The sequence below is a fragment of the Xenopus tropicalis genome, chromosome 3 (assembly GCF_000004195.4).
Source record: "Xenopus tropicalis strain Nigerian chromosome 3, UCB_Xtro_10.0, whole genome shotgun sequence".
NCBI classification, from domain to species: domain Eukaryota; kingdom Metazoa; phylum Chordata; class Amphibia; order Anura; family Pipidae; genus Xenopus; species Xenopus tropicalis.
In genome coordinates, this window is record NC_030679.2 from 10,836,795 (window position 1) to 10,860,355 (window position 23,561).

The 23,561-nt window shown below is 45.3% G+C and overlaps 2 protein-coding genes across 4 annotated transcripts in view; both read right to left on the bottom strand.

Annotated features, from left to right (window-relative positions):
• Positions 1-1,184: 1,184 nt before the first annotated feature.
• On the bottom strand, positions 1,185-15,148 carry ergic2 (ERGIC and golgi 2). Of its 3 annotated transcripts, none has more exons than XM_018091996.2 (14): positions 15,037-15,148; positions 12,509-12,647; positions 10,218-10,326; positions 9,053-9,099; positions 8,904-8,974; positions 8,714-8,754; positions 8,525-8,626; positions 7,382-7,477; positions 5,300-5,355; positions 5,051-5,149; positions 2,260-2,357; positions 2,008-2,170; positions 1,848-1,927; positions 1,185-1,297 (listed from the first exon to the last, which is right to left on the bottom strand). In XM_018091996.2, exons 3-14 carry the CDS (start codon positions 10,316-10,318, stop codon positions 1,232-1,234), a joined length of 1,020 nt encoding a protein of 339 aa, XP_017947485.1. In that variant the 5' UTR covers positions 10,319-10,326; positions 12,509-12,647; positions 15,037-15,148; the 3' UTR covers positions 1,185-1,231.
• Positions 15,149-20,055: 4,907 nt separating this feature from the next.
• Positions 20,056-23,561, bottom strand: part of ovch1 (ovochymase 1) — a 36,803-nt gene continuing 33,297 nt past the window's right edge. Inside the window, exons 31-34 of the mRNA XM_031898662.1 lie at positions 22,301-22,464; positions 21,930-22,025; positions 21,560-21,693; positions 20,056-20,238 (exon numbers count right to left, since the gene is read on the bottom strand). Of these exons, the coding sequence (XP_031754522.1) occupies positions 20,080-20,238; positions 21,560-21,693; positions 21,930-22,025; positions 22,301-22,464 (553 nt within the window). The 3' untranslated portion in view covers positions 20,056-20,079. The remainder of the gene's footprint in view (positions 20,239-21,559; positions 21,694-21,929; positions 22,026-22,300; positions 22,465-23,561) is intronic.

Sequence of the window (23,561 nt, forward strand, 5' to 3'; positions counted from 1 at the left end):
GGGGTGTAGGAATGCGGAAGTAAAGGTGCAGGAATGCGGATGTATAGGAATGTGGGGGTGTAGGAATGCGGAAGTAAAGGTGCAGGAATGTGGGGGTGTAGGAATGCGGAAGTAAAGGTGCAGGAATGCGGAGGTATAGGAATGTGGGGGTGTAGGAATGCGGAAGTAAAGGTGCAGGAATGCGGAGGTATAGGAATGTGGGGGTGTAGGAATGCGGAAGTAAAGGTGCAGGAATGCGGAGGTATAGGAATGTGGGGGTGTAGGAATGTGGAAGTAAAGGTGCAGGAATGCGGATGTATAGGAATGTGGGGGTGTAGGAATGCGGAAGTAAAGGTGCAGGAATGCGGAGGTATAGGAATGTGGGGGTGTAGGAATGCGGAAGTAAAGGTATAGGAATGCGGGGGTGTAGGAATGTGGGGGTGTAGGCATGTAGGGGTGCAGGAATGTGGAGGTAATTAGTGTGGAAGTATAGAAAGTGTGAGTATAGAAATGCAGGGAAAATAAAGGAACGTGGGAGGAAAGAAATGTCAAAGTATAGGAATGTGGGGGTGTAGGAATGTGGAAGTAAAGGTGCAGGAATGCGGATGTATAGGAATGTGGGGGTGTAGGAATGCGGAAGTAAAGGTGCAGGAATGCGGATGTATAGGAATGTGGGGGTGTAGGAATGCGGAAGTAAAGGTGCAGGAATGTGGGGGTGTAGGAATGCGGAAGTAAAGGTGCAGGAATGCGGAGGTATAGGAATGTGGGGGTGTAGGAATGCGGAAGTAAAGGTGCAGGAATGCGGAGGTATAGGAATGTGGGGGTGTAGGAATGCGGAAGTAAAGGTGCAGGAATGCGGAGGTATAGGAATGTGGGGGTGTAGGAATGTGGAAGTAAAGGTGCAGGAATGCGGATGTATAGGAATGTGGGGGTGTAGGAATGCGGAAGTAAAGGTGCAGGAATGCGGAGGTATAGGAATGTGGGGGTGTAGGAATGCGGAAGTAAAGGTATAGGAATGCGGGGGTGTAGGAATGTGGAAGTCTAGGTGCAGGTATGTGGAAGTATACAAATGATGAGAATGTGGGGGTGTAGCAATGCGGAAGTATATGTGTAGGAATGCTGAGGTATAGGAATGTGGGGAGAGGGAGCACATCTGGGCTCCACACAAAAAGGGTTTGGGTCGAGACTCACAAACAGGGCCCAGATTGTAAAACACTGACAAGGTTTATTTTCATAAAAAGCTTTGTGCCATTCACAGTGGGTCAGGGGCCAATGTCTCTGTGCAGTGGTTGGCATGAATTCCGTCCATGTGGCCTGTCTGGAAAACACAGAGAGATGTTAGCCATGGAAGCACAGCATGGTAAATCAGAGTACAGCACGCTCAGCTGAGCAGCAGAGACCAACTCCCAGCATGCCTTTTCTTCAGTTTTCCTTTTACTAATCTTCAGCAAGAATGTTGGGAGTTGTAGTTCACTAACAGCTGGAAAACCTATTTTCAAGAACAAGGAAAGCCACCGCTGGTTTTTTTTTTTGGCACACCTCCTGTCCCTGTCTGCGGACACTAACCTTTCAGCAAATGAGAATTAAATAGATGATTTATCCCCAAGAAAGTTAAGGAACTTGAATTAGGGTGGGTTGCCAAAGGGCATGGTAACTTGGGGGGGGATAAAACTTTTGTGTAATATTGAAGGGGTAGTTCACCTTTAACTTTTAGCTGGATGAGAAGCAACATTGCTATGGAAGGTTGATGCCCCCTTTAACAAAGAAAGGATGGCTGCTAGGCTAAAGGGGTAGTTCTTTAAAGGATAACTAAACCCTAAAAATGAATACAGATAAAAACGCTACATTTCAAACATGCCAGCACTTACCTCATGAGGTCTGTACATGCCCAGCTTGAACCGGCAGCAAATGAGATCGACAAAGAACTCGGCCAGCCCGTGGATCATCCCTAAAAAGCAGACAACTCAATGAGCAAAATGCACACCGCTTAATGATCTCTCACCGAACCCAGCTCGGGATCAGACTCACCGGTCGTGGTAAATATCCCTCCAACGATGCCGCACAGACGGACCAGAAACTTCCAGAGAGGCATGTGATCCTCCGTGACCATCACCATCAGGGAGCTGATGTCATACTTCATGAATATGCCAGACACCCCGTGACTCCCGCTGGCGTGATTTATCACCCTTTCCTGAGGGGTTAAATGAAGGTTTGGTTAGGAATGTCACCGAGAGTCATGTGTCTTTGGCCTCCCAACCTGTCTGAATGCCACATACTCACCCGCTCCGTCACAGAGAACTGATGGGTGTCACAGTCAACTTTGTTGGTGTGTAACTTCGTTGGTACAATGGTGATAAAATACTGATACATCTGGTTACCTACAAGGAGAGAGCGGCATTACAGCACTGGGTTATCTCAATACAAACAGATTTACAGTCACATTGCTTTCCTATATAAATAGAATCTAAACACCCATTTGTCTATGTCAGGGACCCCCAACCTTTCTTACTCGGGAGCCACAGTCACATGTAAAAAGACTAGGAGTGCAACACAAGCACCATAAACGTTCATGGAGGAGCCAAATAAGGGCTGTGATTGGCTATTAGGCAGCCTCTATGCACCCTATCAGCTTACAGGGGGCTTTATTTGGTAGGAAATCTTGTTTTTATTCAACCAAAACTTGCCCCCAAGTCAGGAATTCAAAAATAACTCCCTGGTTTGGGGGCACTGAGAGCAACATCCAAGGGGTTGGGGAGCAACATGTTGCCCCGGAGCCACTGGTTGGGGATCACTGGGCAATGTAATACTAGACAATTAACCAGCATATTTGTGCAACACTTTGAACTCGAGTATAAAGGAATTAGTTTTCAGCCCATAGGAGCCAAGAGCACCCCCCGATCCAAAGCGATCCAAGAAAAAAAAAGTGGAAAAAAAAAAAGTGAAAGTGGGGCACAAAAGTATTTAAACGTAAATTGATCAGGGGTCTTTTCTAATACCTTTTGCAATTTACATTAGTTTTTTTTTCCATTTCAGAGCTATTTAAGCTTGTATTAACTGCTAATATAGTGATTTTTTTAACAACTTCACCAGCTGCTAGTCAATCCCTGTAATTATATAGTCAGAGAGACAGGGCTCTGATGTTGCTCTGCTCAGGAAGGAGATAGGAAGGGCATCTGAGGCTTCTGATTTTTTCGCTGAGCATAGCAACATCAGAACTATTCTGTTTTCCTTCTGAATGTATACCTCTGACTGTACAGTTACAGGAACTGACCAGAAGGTGGTGCTGTCTGAAGAAAAATTAGCAATGCATAACTACTTTTCAGCGAAGTGCCTTTACTCTTAAGCTGGCCATACACGTGGCGATCTGACGATCATCGTCAGATCCGCCACACACAGTCAGGGCTGAAACAGCAGATAAGGAGGTAGAAACAATAGGATTTCTACCTCCTTCTGCCGATTCAGCCCTGACGGCCTTCTATGGCGCCCGATCAAAATTTTCTAACGTGGCCGATCGGCGAGTCGTCCGATATCAGCAGCCTCCTGCGATATCTGTCGACTCGCCGACATGCCATACACGCACCGAATATCGTACGAAACGAGGTTTCGTACAATAGTATCGGTGCGTGTATGGCCAGCTTTATTAGGGTGAAGACACATGGAGCTATAGTAGCTGCTACTTGTCGTGGCTCCTAAAATAGACAATGCTGATCATTTACTGATAATTGTCTCTATGTGTGTTTTAGCAGCGGTAATTCTCAGTATTGTCTATGGCAGGGGATTTTCTGGCGTTCAGTAGCCGTGAACAATTAGCTGCTACAAGTAGCTCTGTGTGTCTTCACCCTTAGGGTAAAGACACATGGAGCTACTAGTAGCAGCTACTTGTTGTGGCTACTAAAATAGACAATGCTGATCATTTACTGATAACAGTCTCTACATGTGTTTTAGTAGAGGCAATTCTCAGTATTGTCTATGGCAGGGTATTTTCTGGCGCTCAGTAGCCGTGAAAAAGTAATTGCTACTAGTAGCTCTGTGTGTCTTCACCCTTAGGGCTCTGGTACACGGGGAGATTAGTCGCCCGCGACAAATCTCCCTTGCTGCGGGCGACTAATCTCCCCAATATGACATCCCACCGGCGACTAATCTCGCTGTATACCAGAGCCCTTAGGGTAAAGACACACGGGACTACTGGTAGCAGCTACTTGTTGTGGCTACTAAAATAGACAATGATGATCATTTACCGATAACAGTCTACATGTGTTTTAGCAGAGGCAATTCTCAGTATTGTATATGGTAGGGAATTTTCTGGCGCTCAGTAGCCGTGAAAAAGTAATTGCTACTAGTAGCTCTGTGTGTCTTCACCCTTAGGGCAAAGTCACATGGAGCTAATAGTAGCAGCTACTAGTCTTGGCTACTAAAATAGACAATGCTGATCATTTACTGATAACTGTCTCTACATGTGTTTTAGCAGAGGCAATTCTCAGTATTGTCTATGGCAGGGGATTTTCTGGTGTTGAGTAGCCATGAAAAAGTAGCTGCTACCAGTAGCTCTGTGTGTCTTCTCCCTTAGGGCAAAGTCACACAGAGCTACTAGTAGAAGCTACTTGTCTTGGCTACTAAAATAGACAAAGCTGATCATTTACTGATAATTGTCTCTATGTGTGTTTTAGCAGAGGCAATTCTCAGTATTGTCTATAGCAAGTTATGTTCTGGCGTTTAGTAGCCGTGACAAGTAGCTGCTACTAGTAGCCCAGTGTGTCTTTACCGTAAGGGTGAAGACACACAGAGCTACTAGTAGCAGCTACTTGTCACAGCTATAGAAATAGACAATGCTGATCATTTACTGATAATTGTGTCTAGATGTGTCTCAGTATTGTCTATGGTAGGGTATTTTCTGGTGTTTAGTAGCTGTGACAAGCAGCTGCTACTAGTAGCCCAGTGTGTCTTTACCCTTAATGATAGGAGTTTTTAGGTTTCATTGGGATAAATGTTTACACCAACAGAGAACCAGTTAATAAATAAAAGCAACCCAAGGCAGGGAATAGCTGCCCAATACGATGCTGGCGTCACTTACTGTCCTCAGCTATTTTTTCTGTTCCATCCAAAGGGTTGACAATCCCAGGCAGAGGTTCCCCAAAGGAGAAATGATCGATGCGATGAGAAAAATTGTAACCTGCAGGATAGGAGATTTGCGTGAAGAGCACTGAATCCGATTGGTAGTTCCACAGATATGATTACTAACAAGGCCTCCATACAAAATGAAGACTGCGGTATAGTGATATATACAGGAACAATTGCTTATCATGTATAGGTTTGAACTTACTGTCATGGCTCACTAGAGCTGCCAGGTGTGCGTGCCCCCTTGGGTGAGGAATAGCTCTGTGGGGTTGAGAGAATAAAATAAGGATGAAGATTAAAGTGCTGGACAATAGGAAATATGAATTCCCTATCACATGGTCTCACAAAGTTTCTGATGTTATTTCATTAGGGATATAAACACTAAGGAGCTCATTAACTGACAGTGGGTACAAGCACTATCCCCCCCATTTGTAATAAAAGGCACTATGTTTGCCCAGGAACAGTAAAGGTGGCCATACACAGGCCAATTGTAGCTGCCGATATCGGTCCCTTAGACCAATTCGGCAGCTTATTGGCCCGTGTAGGGGCACAAACAAAGAGCCAGCCCGACTGATATTTGGCCTGAAATCGCCTAGATATCGATCGGGCAGGTTAAAAAATTTGGTCGGATCGGGGACCGCATTGGCTCGTTGATGTGGTCCCAGAACCAATTGTGGCTATTACAGGGCCAAATGACCAAATTAGCTTGAATTTGCCCGATATCACCCACCTGTAGGTGGGGATATTGGAAGAAGATCTTCGCTCGCCAGGCGAGCAGATCTTTACGTGTATGGCCACCTTAACGCATAGCAACCAATCAGATGTGGAAACACCACTTGGGAAACCCACTCATTCAACTTTAGGTAAAGAGGCTGTTCACCTTTAAATCAACCTTTAGTACAATATAGAGAGTGATATTCTAAGGCAATTTGCAATTGGTCGAATTGTTCTTCATTTTCTTTTACATGTGGTTTTTGAATTATTTAATTTTTGTTAAGCAGCTCTCCGGATTGGAATTTCCGAAGTTATCTGGCAAGCCAATGGTATGGATAAGAGAGTGGAATATGAAAAAAGAGAGTCCTGGATAGAAAGATAATACAAAGCAACAATACCAATAAAATTGAAGCCTTGCAGAGCAATAGTTTTTGGCTGGCGGGGTCAGTGACCCCCTATATGAAAACTAAAGAGAGTCAAAAGAAGGTAAATAATTGAGGGAAAAAAATAATAAAAATTCAAAAATGAAGACCAAATGAAAAATTGGAAAGAATTGCGCTTTGTGTATCACACTAAAAAACCCAGTGCCTGCAATGTACAACTGCAATAAATAACTGCTGGGTTACAGGCAGGTCCAGTATGAGATTTAAAGTCAGACCCTGGCAATTAGGCACACAAATAAACCCAGCAGCCCAATAAATAGTGAGTGTCTGTGGCACCTTAAAGCCCCCCTGGCATTCCCAGTACCCAGAAGCACAAACAGCCCCCCCCCCAGCCCAATAAATAGTGACTGTCTGTAGCACCTTACAGCCCCCCCTGGCATTCCCAGTACCCAGAGGCACAAACAGCCCCCCAGGCCAATAAATAGTGACTGTCTGTAGCACCTTACAGCCCCCCCTGGCATTCCCAGTACCCAGAGGCACAAACAGCCCCCCAGCCCAATAAATAGTGACTGTCTGTGGCACCTTACAGCCCCCCTGGCATTCCCAGTACCCAGAGACACAAACAGCCCCCCCCCAGCCCAATAAATAGTGACTGTCTGTGGCACCTTACAGCCCCCCTGGCATTCCCAGTACCCAGAGGAAAAAACAGCCCCCCCAGCCCAATAAATAGTGACTGTCTGTGGCACCTTACAGCCCCCCTGGCATTCCCAGTACCCAGAGGCACAAACAGCCCCCCCAGCCTAATAAATAGTGAGTGTCTGTGGCACCTTATAGCCCCCCCTGGCATTCCCAGTACCCAGAGGCACACATAGCCCCCCCAGCCCAATAAATAGCGACTGTCTGTGGCACCTTACAGCCCCCCTGGCATTCCCAGTACCTAGAGGCACAAACAGCTCCCCCCAGCCCAAAAAATAGTGACTGTTTATGGCACCTTACAGCAGCCCTTCTGGCATTTGCTGGAACCCACAGACTGCCAGTCCAGGCCTGGTCTCGGGTACACAATGAAGGGGATATGTATTCTTTAAACGGTAGCAACCAACAACTATTTTACTAGGTACTGAGTTACTGACATATGAGCGATAAAGGAGGGGCATTAATATGTCATTAACTCCCCTGGAATAAGGACATACTTGCCCACAGTGATGTGGAAGTTCCCAGCCACTTTATTGATTTCAAGGTGCCCATGGATCCTGCAGGCATTGGGTGGCTCTGTAGGAGAATCCTCCCTAAAAGCAGGAAAAATGAAATGACGGATGGGTTTTGTGAATCATCTTTATTATTTGCAGTCAATTTTTTTTTAGTTTTTTTTTTTTCAAAGCTCAGTTCAAAAGCCAATTGTAAGTTCTGTGAATATATTGCAACACTGATCAAAAGCTTAGGTATTTGGTTCCTCTATGTCAGCGACCCCCAACCAGTGGCTCTTGAGCAACATGTTGTTCATCAAGCCTCGGATGTTGCTCCCAGTGCCCCCAAAGCAGGAGCTTATTTTAGAATTCCTGGCTTGGAGGCAAATTTTGATAAGCATAAAAACCAAAGTACTGCCAAACAGAGCCTCCTATAGGCTGCAAGTCCACATAGAGCCTACCAAAAAGCCAATCACAGCCCTTATTTGGAACCCTTAGGAAATCTTCATGCTTGTGTTGCTCCTTTAATCTTTTTTACAGTTGAATAGGGCTCACAGGTAAAAATTTCCGGGACTGCAGCTTTGTGTGTTGTTGCTGTATGGAAGGCTGGGGCTCCTGGCCATGACCCCGAAAATCTTAAAGGAGAACTACCCCCCTTAACTGGCCTGCCTCAACCCCCCTCACCTCTCCCTTATCACATAATCTGTATTTTAAACAACTGCCCCTGTCGCAAACCCCAAACTAAAAATAAAGAGAAGCTGATTTCCCAGTTGCCCCAACTGCCCGTGCTCAAGCAGGGTCCGTGTCGGCAGTGAGACCCGAAGCTTCTACGACTGAACAGAAGATGGCGCCCAGGTACTCCCAGGTACTCAGCTCTGCATTTTTAGATTGGGGTTTGCGACAGGGGCAGCTTTTTAAGTTACAGAGTATGCGATAAGGAAGAGGTGAGGGTAAGTCGAGGCAGGCCAGTTAAGGGGGCTTTTAAAGCTGGGGGGGTGGGTGTAGTTCTCCTTTAAGGGCTATAACTGGCCAGGACATCTGTGTACTAATTCCTGTTTACTGTCATTTGCCAGTTCATAACGAAGGACACCATAGAAGGTCTCTTGATCTACAGAGGGATATCCTAGAATAAATTGCTAGATCACTTACCTGGGGGGCAGGGACATGACTGATGTCCTCATTGCACTCTTGAACAAGAGATCCTGAAGAGAATGCTCCTCCTGTAGGCGGCCCTGGATTTGCTGCAGCATCCTGTAGATAGACACACGGAGTCATTACAACTTGTGCTACTGCAGAGGAACAAACACAGGAACCCTTTCTCCCTTACGCCAACATTACCTCTGCCATAGCCTTTGCTGGGGAGACAGCTCAAATATCACCTGCAGAACAAAGACATTAAACTGTTAGGAACCAGAAAACAAACTTGGAACATTCAATGCATTTCCAGTATCCACTCCCCCTGCTCTAAAGCCACAACCCAGAAAGCACCACAACTTCTGCTGGATTGCGTCAGTGAACTGTGTCTTACAGGCTCATAGACCAGCCCTTGCGCAGAGGTAACCATTGTCTCGGCCAAATCTAACACGTCGGCGCCAACATCTGTAACAGAAGGGGAATTGGTAAATACATGGCTGTAACAGTAATGCCAACGCCATGCTCAAAGTTTCATATACTTACATTGACACTTCATTGCCACTGTAATGTCTATGTTCAGCCGGATTTTGCTGCAAGACAAAAACCAAGAAAGTATATGTCATTTCTTTGGTGTAATAAGGGACAATGATGTTGCAGTATAAGAGACTTCCATACAGGCTATGCTTTTCCAGTTGGCAAGTATACACACAGTGAAGATTTCCCCGTTATTGGTAATAGCCTAAATATCACATGACCAGAACACAAAAAATGCCAGGCTACTGTTTCTAAAATGCAAAGCTATTACCTAAATCCTTACACTGTTTATGGCTAGAAAAGCTGTATTTATACACTAAACATAATGTAACAGCCGAGAGGTTCTGCTTCCCAGCAGTACATGTGTACATGCATATTTAATACGGGAGGGGTACCTCTGGGATGGGGTAATTTATATATATATGTTTCTTTAATACTGAAACATTTTACTGAGGTTTTTAGAAAATACAAACATGGTGGACCTTTGGTCCCTAGTTGCAAACATGGAAACAAAGAGAATAAATAAGAGTGAAAAGTGAAAAATATCAAATAAGTAGATAACTTGTAAAGCATATAAGTGGTGGCTGAGTTCTGTAGAGATATACAGCAAAGCTGGGACAAGCTACAGAGTGTTGCATAGCTACACTTCTACTGCATACTTACGTAAACTCTAAGCATGCAGAGCAGAGAAAATACTGGGTTATTTTGAGTCATTTATATTTTAACCTTTCTATATCCTGTATCATAGCATACATAGCAAATATGACCCTGCCCCCATTTGGGGTGGCGTTAGAAGTGAGGTGCCCATAATGCAGTGATCCCCAACCAGTGGCTCGGGGGCAACATGTTGCTCCCCAACCCCTTGGATGTTGCTCTCAGTGCCCCCAAACCAGGGAGTTATTTTTGAATTCCTGACTTGGGGGCAAGTTTTGGTTGAATAAAAACAAGATTTCCTACCAAATAAAGCCCCCTGTAAGCCGATAGGGTGCATAGAGGCTGCCTAATAGCCAATCACAGCTCTTATTTGGCACTTCCATGAACTTTTATGGTGCTTGTGTTGCTTTCCAAGTCTTTTTACATTTGACTGTGGCTCACGAGTAAGAAAGGTTGGGGACCCCTGCCGTAGTGAAAGAAGGAAGAAAGTAGAGGAGGAGAGAAAAAATGAAGGTGTTACCTAGTGAAATCTTTGTCAACCTCATACTCGTATTTCATCCTTGTGTTCCGATACACCAAGAATTCCATAATAGTGAGGATACCCATGATAGAGAAGGCCATAAGCGATACTAGGGGGAAAGAGGAGATGTAAGATTAGAGCAAGGAATAAAAGGAAAAATTAAACACACATAGGTGGCAATAATACAGCAAAAGGTCATCATATTGAGAAACTGGCACCAGTGAAACAGCTCCGAGTGAAAAGGACTGACTCATCACAATTTACTGGCAAGGAATTAGGTTAATGGCACATAAAGCATTTATCTAAAGGCAATGACCCCAGAAGTACCTAGTCCCTTATTTGCAGATACAACAAGCACCAATCAACCCAAAACTCTGATGCACTTACTGTATATATCCTCTTCTCATATATCTGCTTGTTTGGCAAGGTTGGCAAAATAAGCAGCTCTTTGCCCAATATGGCCACCTATATTGCAGGGTCCAATAAGGCTGACACAATAGTCTGAGCCTCAGGGCCATTGACCAGGGATGCACTAAAATCACTATTTTGGGATTAGAGCATGCAGTGTACTCACAGGTCAGGCAACTGCTTATTGAACCCTGTGGGTCCAGATAATTGCTATTATAATGAAAGAGAACGGAATTGTCACCTGCTTTCATTCTGTTGGGAGAGGACTGCATCAACCTGCCCGATAAATACCTGGCCTATGTATGCCAGATATCAGGCTTTAACCATATGCCGTGCATAGACACGGCGGCGATTCGGCAAAAGTCATTCCCCCACAATTAAGCCACATTGCAGTGAATAATATAATTTACATGCAGCGATTCAAATTTTAGTGAAGGGGATGCCATTTTCAGGAGATATGTCACCTGCGGTAGCGCATTTTTACCACAGGCGACAGATCTCCCTGAGTGTCATTGCCCTTAGGGCAAAAACGCACTGGGCTACGAAGACATACTGGGCTGCTAGTAGCTACTTGTCACAGCTACTAAACTCCAGAAAATCCCCTGCCATAGACAATACTGAGAATTGCCTTGGCTAAAACACACAGAGACAATTATCAGTAAATGATCAGCATTGTCTATTTTATTAGCCACAACAAGTAGCTGCTACTAGTAGCTCTGTGTGTATCCACCCTTAATCCTTCTGCCCTAGGCCATGGGTAAGGACAGAAGATCATTTTACGAACCATTTACGCATACAGAACAATCTCTTAGGGCTCTGGCACACGGGGAACATGTAATTCGCCGGTGGGATGGTACATGCTGCGCAGGCGATTTCGGCAAATCGGCGAAGTTGCCTCGCGAGGCATTTTCGGCGAATTGCCGAAATCGCGCAGCCGCGTGTGCCATCCCACTGGCGACTTACATTTTCGCCAGTGGGATGGCAACTGATACAAACTCGGGGAGATTAGTCGCCCGCGAACAGGGAGATTTGTCTCGGGCGACTAATCTCCCCGTGTGCCAGAGCCCTTAGGGTGTAGACACAAGGAGCTACTTAGTAGCAGCTATTTGTCACGGCTACTAAATGCCAGAAAATACCATGCCATAGACAATACCTGAGAATTGCCTCTGGCAAAGCAGCTACTTGTCGTGGCTACTAAAATAGACAATGCTGAGCATTTACTGATAATTCTACTGATAGTCTCTACATGTGTTTTAGCAGAGGCAATTCTCGGTATTGTCTATGGCAGGGGATTTTCTGGCATTTAGTAGCCGTGAAAAAGTAGCTGCTACTAGTAGCTCTGTGTGTCCTCGCCCTTAAAAGTACAAAGACTGTACAACAATAATTATATAGCAACGGGTATACACCTCAGTTGTCTTGGCAAACTGGCCATGAAATCCCTTCCATAAGGCACAGCGTGTAGAGAATACAAAGAACAGGCTGTGATCCATCATGAGCTGAAACATGAAATGCCCAGGCATACAGTTCAGCATGTAACTGCCTTAAAGGGATTCTGTCATCATTTTTATGGGGTACCTTTTATTTTTAAATTGCACTGTTTACATAGCAATTAATTCACTCTACCGTTTAAAATTTTGTTCTTAAAGCAACAAATGTATTTTTTTTTTTAGTTGTAAAAGGTGGAAAAAGTATCATAACAACAAGGGAAAATACAGTATTCCAAGTTTCAATGGGAACCAGCCCCTACCCCTATATCTCCCCATAACAAAGTATAATTGTCTGAAGTTTACATCCCACGCCCCCCTACAAAAAAATGTAATTTTCCCCACCACCCCCTCACCGGTCCCCCTGCTTGCTGAGGTCTCAACGTAGCTCTCGGGCACCTTGGGGAAAGCATCCAGCTCCTTCACCAGGCTCAGTGTCTTCTTGCGATTCAGCCGCCTCATTTTCTTAGTCTCCCCCTGTGGAATCAACAGCTGCAAATGCAGGCGTCTAGAGAAGCAAGTGCCCCCAGGAAGAGATCTAAAAACAAAAAACACATTACATATTCAGTAGACAGGTATGGGTCACATGTATCAGCGTGTGCTTCTTTCCAGCAGAGCATAATTAGCGCATTAGCCAACCCATCATGTTGTTGTTCGGCAACCACCCTTGCTATGAACAAGCAAAACGCTACCTTAGCCAACGATGGAGCCAATAAGGATTATTTTTCCATTCCTTTGAGTTAAAGAGCACGTGCACAGATTCCAGGAGTTTTGTCACCTGAGCATAAGCTTCCCATTCACTGTAATGGCAATCTCGGACTCAAGCAGTGGGTCATGTGACTGTCAAAGTGCAGTCTGACAGTCTGAGCAACAACCACCTAAGCTAAGAGTGTACCATGTGGTAGGGCTGCCTGGGCCTCCCATAACCGAGACATGACAGCTACCCTGTATTTGTTGGGAGTCTCTCTAATTTAAGCCTCTCTCCCCAGTCACCCATAGTAACAAGGCTGTCATCTGCCAGGAACCTAACGTACCCATGCATAGAATCATCAGCCAAAGCAGCGGGGGCAGGGGCGTGATGGGCACAGCCAGGATGGCCCTGGAAAACTTGGAATCCAGGTTGGCATTTCTGCAACTCCGTCTGCCACTAAAGGTGCCCATACACGCTAAGATCCGCTCGCTTGGCGATGTCGCCAAGCGAGTGGATCTTCTCCCGATATCCCCACCTACGGGTGGGCGATGTCGGGCTAATTCAGGCTTAAGGTGGCCATACATGGGCCGATTCTAGCTGCCGATATGGGTCCCTTATCCCGACTCAGCAGCTTATTGGCCCATGTGTGGGCAATACCGACTGACATCTGGCCTGAGATCCTGCCTGATGCGGCAAAGTACTCAAGTCTGACACTAAGGTGGCCATACACAGGCCAATTCGGGTCCCTTAGACCGACTCAGCAGCTTATCAACCCATGGATGGGCACTAATAATGGGTCTGCCCGACCAATATCTGGCCTGAAATCAGGAAGATATCAATCGGGCAGGTTTAAAAATTTAGTCGGATTGGGGACCGCATCGGCTCGCTGATGAGGTCCCCAAACCGACTGCGCCTATACCCGATGTTCTAATACGATCGTTATGCCCCAGGGCCCAACTACCGAATTAGCCTGAATTAGTCCAATATCGTCCACCCATAGGTGTCGCTTGGCGACTCGGATCTTAGTGTGTACGGCCAATGCAGTCGGTTCGGGGACCGATCGATTTCAGGCCAGATATCGGTCGGACAGGCCCGACGTTAGTGCCCATACAAAGGCCAATAAGCTGCCGAGTCGGTCTAAAGCTGGCCATACACGTGGTGATCTGACGATGTTTCGTGCGACATCGTCAGATCCGCCACACACCATTCAGGGCTGAATCGGCAGGTAAGGAGGTAGAAACAATAGGATTTCTACCTCCTTCTGCCGATTCAGCGCTGAAGGGAGATTTTGATCAGGCGCCTTCTATGGTGCCCGATCAAAATTTTCCAACTGGTCCGATCGGCGAGTCGGCCGATATCAGCAGCTTCCTGCGATATCGGTCGACTCGCCGACATACCATCCACGCACCGAATATCGTACGAAACGAGGTTTCGTACGATATTATCGGTGTGTGTATGGCCACCTTTAGGAACCGATATCGGCAGCTAGAATCGGCCCGTGTATGGCCACCTTAAGCCCAAATTAGTCCGATATAGCCCACCCGTAGGTGGGGATATCAGGAGAAGATCCGCTCGCTTGGCATCTTAGCGTGTATGGCCACCTTAATTCAGTTGTTTGCCCTGGGGTCGAATTAGAATGATGGGTATTGGCGCAGTCGGTTCGGGGACTGCATCTGACTAAATATTTTAACCCGCCCAAACTATATCTGCCCGTTTTCAGGCCAGATATCGGTCGGGCAGGCCCGTTGGTAGTGCCCATACACGGGCTGATAAGCTGGCCAATCGGGCTAAGGGACCCATATCGGCAGCTACAATCGGCCCGTGTATGGGGACCTTAATATCAGACTTGATTACTTTGCCACAATGGAGCAGCGCCCCCAGAAGGCATTCCAAGGCTCAGGCTGAGGCCACCCCCTCCAGCAGTACCACCATACTGGTAGCAGGGATAAGAAAGGCAGCTGCAGGACTAGCCCAAGGCCAAGCAGGCTAATTTTCATGGTTTCCTAGAAACCCAGTGCAACCCAGGCTGCCTAATTTATAAACGTTTCCCTGCCCCCCACCTATATTTATAAAGTGGTTGAAGAGGAGTAGGGATATCCCCAGTACAAGCAATAAGCCTGCTACCGAAAATAGTTCCAGCTGGAACATTTCACACAGATGGCCATGAGCACCGGAAGTGCCTCCACCTGTTACAGGAAGCCGTATCCACCCATGCAATAACGGATACTAGACTCACCGGCTCAGACTCACGGCGTCCTCAGGTGTAAGTTACATTACAGCTGCTAGCTGCTCCGGGCGGCATTGCCCCCAACAAGTGGACAGCATCACTTCCGCCTGCGTCATCATCTGTTTGTCAGGAAGCGAGCGGCGCCGATCACGTGGTCCGGCGCAGCGGCCATTTTAGAATAGGGCGTAAATGCCCTCCGCTAAGCCATTTCAATAGTTTTCTAGATTATAATTCGTCAGTGCTTGCCTTACCTTGCGTTTTTTTTATGCCAGACTTTAAATGCATATTTTAAATTGGGTTTCTTTTTTTCCTCAGAAAAGGTGGCAATCCTACTCACCTATGTATAAATGAATATATAGTTTATTTCAACCATACTTTATTAATACGTGGTGCAATAATGTGGAAACAAAACATTTGATAGCATTCTTGTAAGATGAGGAAAAAAGGCCTCAGGTGTCATTGTAACATACCCCCTTGGATTTTTAGCATTCCTAAACAGATCATCTAGAATAATTTAGACATAACACAGAGCAATCTGCCATAAAGGAATCTGACAGGACAGCAGCCATTTGACATTTTGCTCTCCCCTGCATTATGACCCTAGCTGTGCCCAATGCTGCCAGTTTTTGAGACAATTATTGACCTATTCTTTTTACAAAGGGGTTAATTAACTGTAGGGACCCATAGGGTTAACATGCCCCTATGGACCACTTCCTAGTTTATGCTGTTACTGGGCGAAGACCCATGTATCCAGTTATAGTTTTGCATATGTGCCTTATTGGTTTACAGGTTGACTCCGCCCTTTGCACTCCAATATAGTGTTTAACAAAGGGGTGTGGCTTCCTTTTTGGCTGCCTCTGGTGTCTCAGGTGGAAGGTCCACTGAGCCTGGGATCAACAGGGCCCCAGTAAAGGAAAAGCCTACCCTAGAGTGCCCATCCACTCTAGAGAAGTCGGGGACAGGGACCCCGTAAGGTAGCGGCAATGGCATTAATGCAACTCCATCTGCCACTAAAAGGTGGCCATACACGCTAAGATCCGCTCGCTTGGCAAGGTTGCCAAGCGAGCGGATCTTCTCCCGATATCCCCACCTAGAGGTGGGCAATATTGGGTTAATTCAGGCTTAAGGAGTGAGGTAGTGAGGGATGGAAGCAAGAGCAGCTTTTGGCTCCATCAAGGAGGTTAGCTGGAAGTAGCCTTCCATACAGGCACTGTTGCCTTAGCATAGGGCCACAGTTAAAGGAACAGTAACACCAAAAAATGAAAGAGCTTTCAAGTAATAAAAATATAATGCACTGTTGCCCTGCACTGGTAAAACTAGTGTGTTTGCTACAGTAACACTACTATAATTTATATAATAAGCTGCTGTGTAGCCATGGGGGCAGCCGTTCAAGCTGGAAAAAAGGAGAAAAGGCACAGGTTATATAGCAGATAACAGATAAGTTCTGTAGAATACAATAGTGTTTTATCTGTTATCTGCTATGTGCCTGTGCCTTTTCTCCTTTGAATGGCTGCCCCCGGGGCTACATAGCAGCTTATTTATATAAATTATAGTAGACTTTCTGAAGTAAACACACAACTTTTACCAGTGCAGGGCAGCAGCACATTATATTTTAGTTACTTTTATACACTTTCATTTTTTGGTGTTACTGTTCCTTTAAGATGCAGGATAGTACTTTAACCCTGATCCACAGTCAGCTGTGGGACGCTTTAAAACAGGGGTGGCCAAAACGTCGATCCCGGGTGGATTTCTGGTGGACCACATCAAAGCCTGCAAATGCTGAAGTGCAGCGGTTCCGTGCATTTATTGGGCATGCGTACGTGCGCGGGGAGGAGTCAGAAATCGATCGCCGCACAAAAGTGTGTGGGCACCCCTGCTTTAAAACTAAAGGCATTCAACCTGAGGATTGAGGTATCTATCCAGACTGCCCTCCATAGTGGTGCCGAGCTGACCAGGTGCTTTACCCTGCCCAGTCTCCCAAAGAGGTGGGATAAACCAGTAGCATCCTCTCTTGTTGTCCTCAGAGTGTACTACTGCTATAATATCTGCATTTGTGAGTATATGCGCTAACCCTGTGCACTAATTGTCTTTGCCAATAAACCAAGTTATCATTTGTTCATCAGCAAGAACCTTCTGGCGTCCATTATTTGCTATTTTTACTCTGCACACGGTACAGTGAGTTGTAGTTGCACTACACCCCAGGATATTTCCACTTAGCAAAAGCCCATCTGAGGAATTGAGTCTTATGTGCCCCATGCTCTAAACCTATTCTAGCTGGCGCTTGTCTGTTTTACAGCCAAATAGGGGTTACATATATTTGGGTGTGGGTTATGGAAGCCAAAGACTGGGTTTAGTATAGGAGAACAGGTGAAGCTCTTATGATTAGGGGGTTCTTGTGTCTTTTGCAATTGAACATGTTGCTCACGCGCTAGTGCTTGGGGATCACTGCCTTAGGGAATGCACCATCAGGAGTTGAGGTGATTGCCTTAGATACTGACTTGTGTTACTGTTAAGACATTTAATTGGTCCCCACTGAGCTCTGTATTTACACTGATACAGACAAATGTTGAAAACAATATTCCAGATACACAAATAGAAGTCCATGTCCTAGGGGAGCTCCGAGGAAGAAAAAAAACAGTACATATATGTTATTAGTACCAATATATCTCACATACAATACATTTATTTTGCGCTTGATTTAAACCAATAAAGAGGTAAAATAGAACAAAACCACGTGTAATACATTGGCTGTAATTATGTAATCCAGCGGTTCTCAACCTGTGGGTCGGGACCCCTTTGGGGGTCGAACAAACCTTTCTCAGGGGTCTCCTAAGACCATAAAACACATATTTCCGATGGGCTTAGGAATAATTTTATGGTTGGGGGTCACCACAACATGAGGAACTGTATTAAAGGGTTGCGGCATTAGGAAGGTTGAGAACCACTGGTGTAATCCATGATTAATACTTCTGTTTGCTGTATTTTATCGCCTTTCTTTGTTTTTTTTTTTTACTTGTGTACACACACACACACTCTATAAATTATATATAGATATAGCTATAAGAAGGAAGGTTTAAGTTTTTTCAATAAACTTTCCTTTTGCACCAAGTCCCCAAGCGTGCGGTACTCTCAATGGGGTTGATTCACTAAAGCAGTGTTTTTCAACCTTTTTTGGGCAAAGGCACACTTGTTTCATGAAAAAAATCACGAGGCACACCACCATTAGAAAATGTTAAAAAATTTAACTCTGTGCCCAGCAGCAGTGCCCCCCTAGTACATTGGTGCCAAGAGCAGTGCCCCCCTAGTACATTGGTGCCCAGCAGCAGTGCCCCCCTAGTACATTGGTGCCAAGAGCAGTGCCCCCCTAGTATATTGGTGCCCTGCCTACGGCACACCAGGCAACATCTCGCGGCACACTAGTGTGCCGCGGAACAGTGGTTGAAAAACGCTGCACTAAAGTGCGCTAGACACGCTAATTAAGTACCGATTCATCAAGGAATTTTCACATGCATTAAGTCACATCGCACGCGTTACATAGGGCGCTATCGCAATGCATTAATTTTAATGCATTGTGTTAATTAGCAAATAAAAATAGTATTGACGCATGATTCACAGACACATATGAAGCGTTAAACGCGCTAAATATCGCATTAGTCTGTGCGAATATTAACACCTACTTAGGGCAGGTGGTAATTATAGAAAATTGCAGTTAATGAGCTTTTGGCAACACAATGTGCACTTTGTAGTGGGATTTATTCAAGTCTGTGTTGGCCCCAGAGTGATGCAGCCTCCAGTTTGCAGGGAAATGGGCATTTTCAGAACAGTAGTTTCATACCCCCCAATTGTCCCGCTTTTCGAGGGACAGTCCCAGTTTTTACAGCGTGTCCCGCTGTCCCGATTGTTCAATGAATGTCCCGCATTACGGAAATGCAGAACATTCATTAATCTATCCAGGCCAGCGGGATGCGCTGGCTGCAGCCAAGCCGCTCTGACTCAGTTTCTTCTTGCGGCTCCTCGTACGGCGGCGACAGGTCCTTTTATAAGGTTGCGCCCGTGCGTACGTGTGACGTCACACGTACGCACGGGGCGAAACCTTATTAAAAGGTCCGGTCACCGCCGTACGAGGAGCCGAATAAGGAGCAGGAGCCACAAGAAGTCTATGGGGGGCACTATGTATGGGGGGAATTTTCTATTGGAGGTACTCTCTATGGGGGCAATTGGGGGACACTGTGTATGGGGGGGGGGACACTGTGTATGGGGGCACTTTCTATGGAGGGTACTGTCTATGGGGGCAAATGGGGCACTGTGTATGGGGGCACTGTCTATTGGGCCATCGGGGGCACTATTTTAACAATGAATTTTAAAAATGGGGTGTGGCGATTGGGGCGTGGTTACAATGTGGGCGTGGTCAAAAAATTTGCCGCGCTACGCGCGCCAAGTCTTTTTGTCCCTCTTTTCATCTTTCAAATGTTGGGAGGTATGTAGTTTTTCAAAAGTAACGTAAAAGCTACGTGCGTAATAGCAAGCGCTAATATGGCGTGTATGGCTAATATGGCGTGCGTTTTTTCGCACACAAAACCGCTCATCACGAGTTAAATAACGAAAACAGCATCAGGTCTAAATTTTGACGCGTGTCCTTTTAGTCGCAGGGATCCCCAACCTTTCTTACTCGTGAGCCACATTCGAATGTAAAAAGACTTGGGGAGCAACACAAGCACCATAAACGTTCATGGAGGAGCCAAATAAGGGCTGTGATTGGCTATTAGGCAGCCTCTATGCACCCTATCAGCTTACAGGGGCTTTATTTGGTAGGAAATCTTGTTTTTATTCAACCAAAACTTGCCCCCAAGTCAGGAATTCAAAAATAACTACCTGGTTTGGGGGCACTGAGAGCAACATCCAAGGGGTTGGGGAGCAACATGTTGCCCCGGAGCCACTGGTTGGGGATCACTCGTCAGGGACCTCTTTTTTTCTCTCAGTAAGAAAATGTCACCATTCACTGGTAATATTAAAAAGCTCAGACAAACATGGTATTCAAACATTGATTCTTTATTATGTGTCCATATGTTGGGATATCCAGTCCATGAATGCTGAAGTCAGCGTATAGACACCTGGAGCATTCACATTACATTCACTACTCCCCCAGCTCACCACGCCAACCAAATAGTACCGCTCTTCCATTTTGCAGATTAGTGGGCCTCCAGAATCCCCCTGCAGAGATATGAAGACCAAATAGCAAAGTCAAGCCATTTATGGGCAAACAATCCACAAGCTCACAACATAAGATATTCCTTGCTAAAACACACAGTATAAATGTGGCCATAAATCAGTATCTAATTGTGGGTGGCTTGTCAATTAAGACTGGAAACCCTGCTGTACAAGAACCGCATTGGGTGGTGGATGTGCTTCTTGCCTGAGAGTTCTACCCATTAATTCTCTGTGATCTGATCACTGGCCAATGGTTGGACCAGATTCTGAAAATAATCTGCTTATTTTGCAATCTCTCCAAATAAGCATCTGTCTATAAAAACGTAGCACTAAAATAATTAAAGGTTATTTCCACATGGTCTGAACTCTAGAGTCCTTTTCCTTAACCTGACTTGAAGCCTTCTTCTGGGTAATGGAATCCAATCTATTTAATTGCATAGAGCCGATTGTTTTTTACAGAACGGTGGTGGGTCCAAGATACAACTAAAGAGACTCACAAGGCTCAAGAAAGCAGTCAGCAATGGGAAAACTCTTACCCTCTTCAGTTGTGAAGAATTGATCGCTACCTGGGCAAGTAATGAGGAGAGCTTAATTCACTTAACCTAGCCCACTGGAAGCCTCAACTAGGGTAAGTGGGCCCAGGTTTCATGCCAGTCATCTTATGCTTTGACACACTAAAGCAGGGATCCTCAACCTTTTATATCCGTGAGCCACATTCAAATGGAAAAAAAGTGTTGGGGAGCAACACAAGCAAAAAAAGGTTCCTGGTGGTGCCAATAATTGGCTATTTAATAGGCCCCATGTGAACTGGCAGCCTACAGAAGGCTGTTTGGCATTATATTGGGTTTTTATGCACCCAAAAGTTGCCTCCAAGCCAAGAATTCAAAAATAAGCACCTGCTTTGAGGCCATGGGGAGCAACATGTTGCTCACGAGCCACTGGTTGGGGTTCACAGCACTAAAGACTAAGTTCATGAAGTAGCAGAACCCCTGTTCTTTGAATAGGTTAAATTTTTCCCAGGCCAGTAGTAGCATCAATCCCAGTGTATTGAGGGTCAGTGGCCAATGAACTGGAATAGAAAGCTGATCGGTGTTTGAGGCTCAGTTGTTAATCTTTGGTGAGTTGGCCATAGTTTAGGAAGCATATGAGCTATTGGAAGAGGAATTGGGGGTGGGGAGGTGTGATCCTTCAGCTATTTTAAAGTGATACCGACAGCAGAATTTCAGACACATCCTTAGGTCGCTCACTAAAGCAGATTTATTACGTCCATATATCATAACTCTGCAAACCAATTTGTAGGCATCTAGGCCTTGGACATTCCTACCATGCAAGATGTAGCTCCGGCTTTTCCAGCACACACATTGTTATCGGTTACACCCGACACCCAGTAATTCTTGCACTTTTTTATGGAAACAATGGGTACCTTTGCTTGTTGGAGTTGGGTTGGAAAAATCATCCCTAGGAAAGAAAAGAGAAGAGGGATGCTGTTGCTGTTGTCTGAATAGACCTGAATTCTAGACCAAGGACAGTTAGGAACAATGTAAGAGTCACATACTAAAGTTACATTGCCAGGGTTTATTTTCTAAAATATTTAAAAAAAAAAAAATAGGTGAGCCTGAGATGGAGCAGCAGATATAAGACAAACGGCCAAGTTATGCAATATACATTAAGCAGCTAAAATGCAGACCATATACCTTCAACATTGGTGATTCCCCATCCTGCAACCAAGCACTCCGAGTGTGTCCAGTCTGTTACACCATCGGGCAAACAGATCACAGCAACAGAGTTGTCTATTAAAAACAAAATTCCATCACAGTTAGTGTGAGTAGGGCTAATTGGAGCTGAAGAGCCATTCAAACATACACACAAAATTCCTACTCTTGGCCTACACCAGAGCGACATTGTATAGGCTCCTGTAAGCCAGGACTATGGCATCTCTGGAATAAGAATTCCTAGGGAATAGAGGTCTAATGAAGGTGGCTATACTTGCACTGGTATATATACAGCAGCCAATCATGCACAGAATGCAGCCTGCCAAAATATTTCTAGATGATCCATCTCTTACTAAGGTGGAGAGGTGTATCCAGCTCCAGGAGGAGGAGGTCATTGGTAGGGGGTACGGATTTGGGCACGTAGAGTTCATGAACATGTGAATTGATCACAAGGGCATGTTCATTGTGCACTTCTAACAAGTCAGTGTGTCCCACAACCACTCTGTGCGAGCCAACCCTGGCAAGTAAAGAAAAAGAAGAAAATATGTTAAGGTTAATTAGGAAAATTAATTAAAATATCCTGTTGGTTCTTCCTAGGGGACATGAACCAAGATCATTAATTAAAACTTAATATTCCCAGGATTATACAAGAGTTCACCAGGATACACCTTGCAGATTAAGGTCAGTTAGGTCATTATATAACATAGAAGCCCAAGGCCCATCGACTGCAGAGCTACAACTTCCAGCATCCTTCACCATTATGTCAATGGCAACCTTGCAGTTGCTCAAGGGACTTGTGACCCTTAGACTTGGTTTCATAGATTTCATGCTCATGTAATTTGGCCCCTCAGCATATAGTTTCATAGTATGTTAGATTCAACCATAATGCCTATATATAACCTGCCTGCTAGTCGATTCAAAAGGAGGCCAAAAAAAATCTGAAGCCTCTCTAATTTGGGGGAAAAATTCCTTCCCGATTCCAAGATGGCAATCGGACCAGTCCCTGGATCAACTTGTACTAAGCTATCTCCCATAAAAATTTCCTCACTCGCTAATTAAAATTCTCCCCCCCCCCCCCGTTATCATCACTTGCCCCAAACTAGTAGCCTTTTCTATTTGCACAGGAGCTTTCCTTTCACTTACACTACTATTAAATTGATGGGCTCTTTACAATCTGTGAGAAGCTCAACCCATAGGGCTTCAGCTCCCTCATTTACCATCATCACGTCCTCCTTTATATTTGCTTTTAATTCCTACTTAACGAACAGACACACCCCTCCTCCTTTTCTATTGCCTCTGTCCTCCGAAACAAAGTATAGCCTCCAATATCAACTACCCAGTCATGTGATTTCCACTCCAATGCCAGCCCTCCCAGCTCTCCTATTTTCCCAGTCAGACTCCTTGTATTAATAAACATACATTTAATACTGGTCCCAGCGTGAGAATTTTGCATATACAGCTTATGGGCCTCCCTGCCATTATCAGTACCCCAAGCAAGTCTCACCCCCATTTTCCCTTACTATGCCCAATACCTCATCTAACCGGTCTACCACAGAATCACTCATTAACCCCCCATGCCTAATTTTAAACCTCCTCAAACCCTCTAGCCATCTC

What these genes read in the sequence shown, in the direction of transcription:
- ergic2 (XM_012953907.2), bottom strand. Translation starts at nt 12,571, where the DNA reads ATGAGGCGGCTGAATCGCAAGAAGACACTGAGCCTGGTGAAGGAGCTG. An exon ending in GTCATGTCCCTGCCCCCCAG is followed by an intron (nt 7,478 to 8,524) that starts GTAAGTGATCTA and finishes TCCTGCTTTTAG; the next exon opens with GGAGGATTCTCCTACAGAGC. An exon ending in GCATGTACAGACCTCATGAG is followed by an intron (nt 1,298 to 1,847) that starts GTAAGTGCTGGC and finishes TGTGTTTTCCAG; the next exon opens with ACAGGCCACATGGACGGAAT.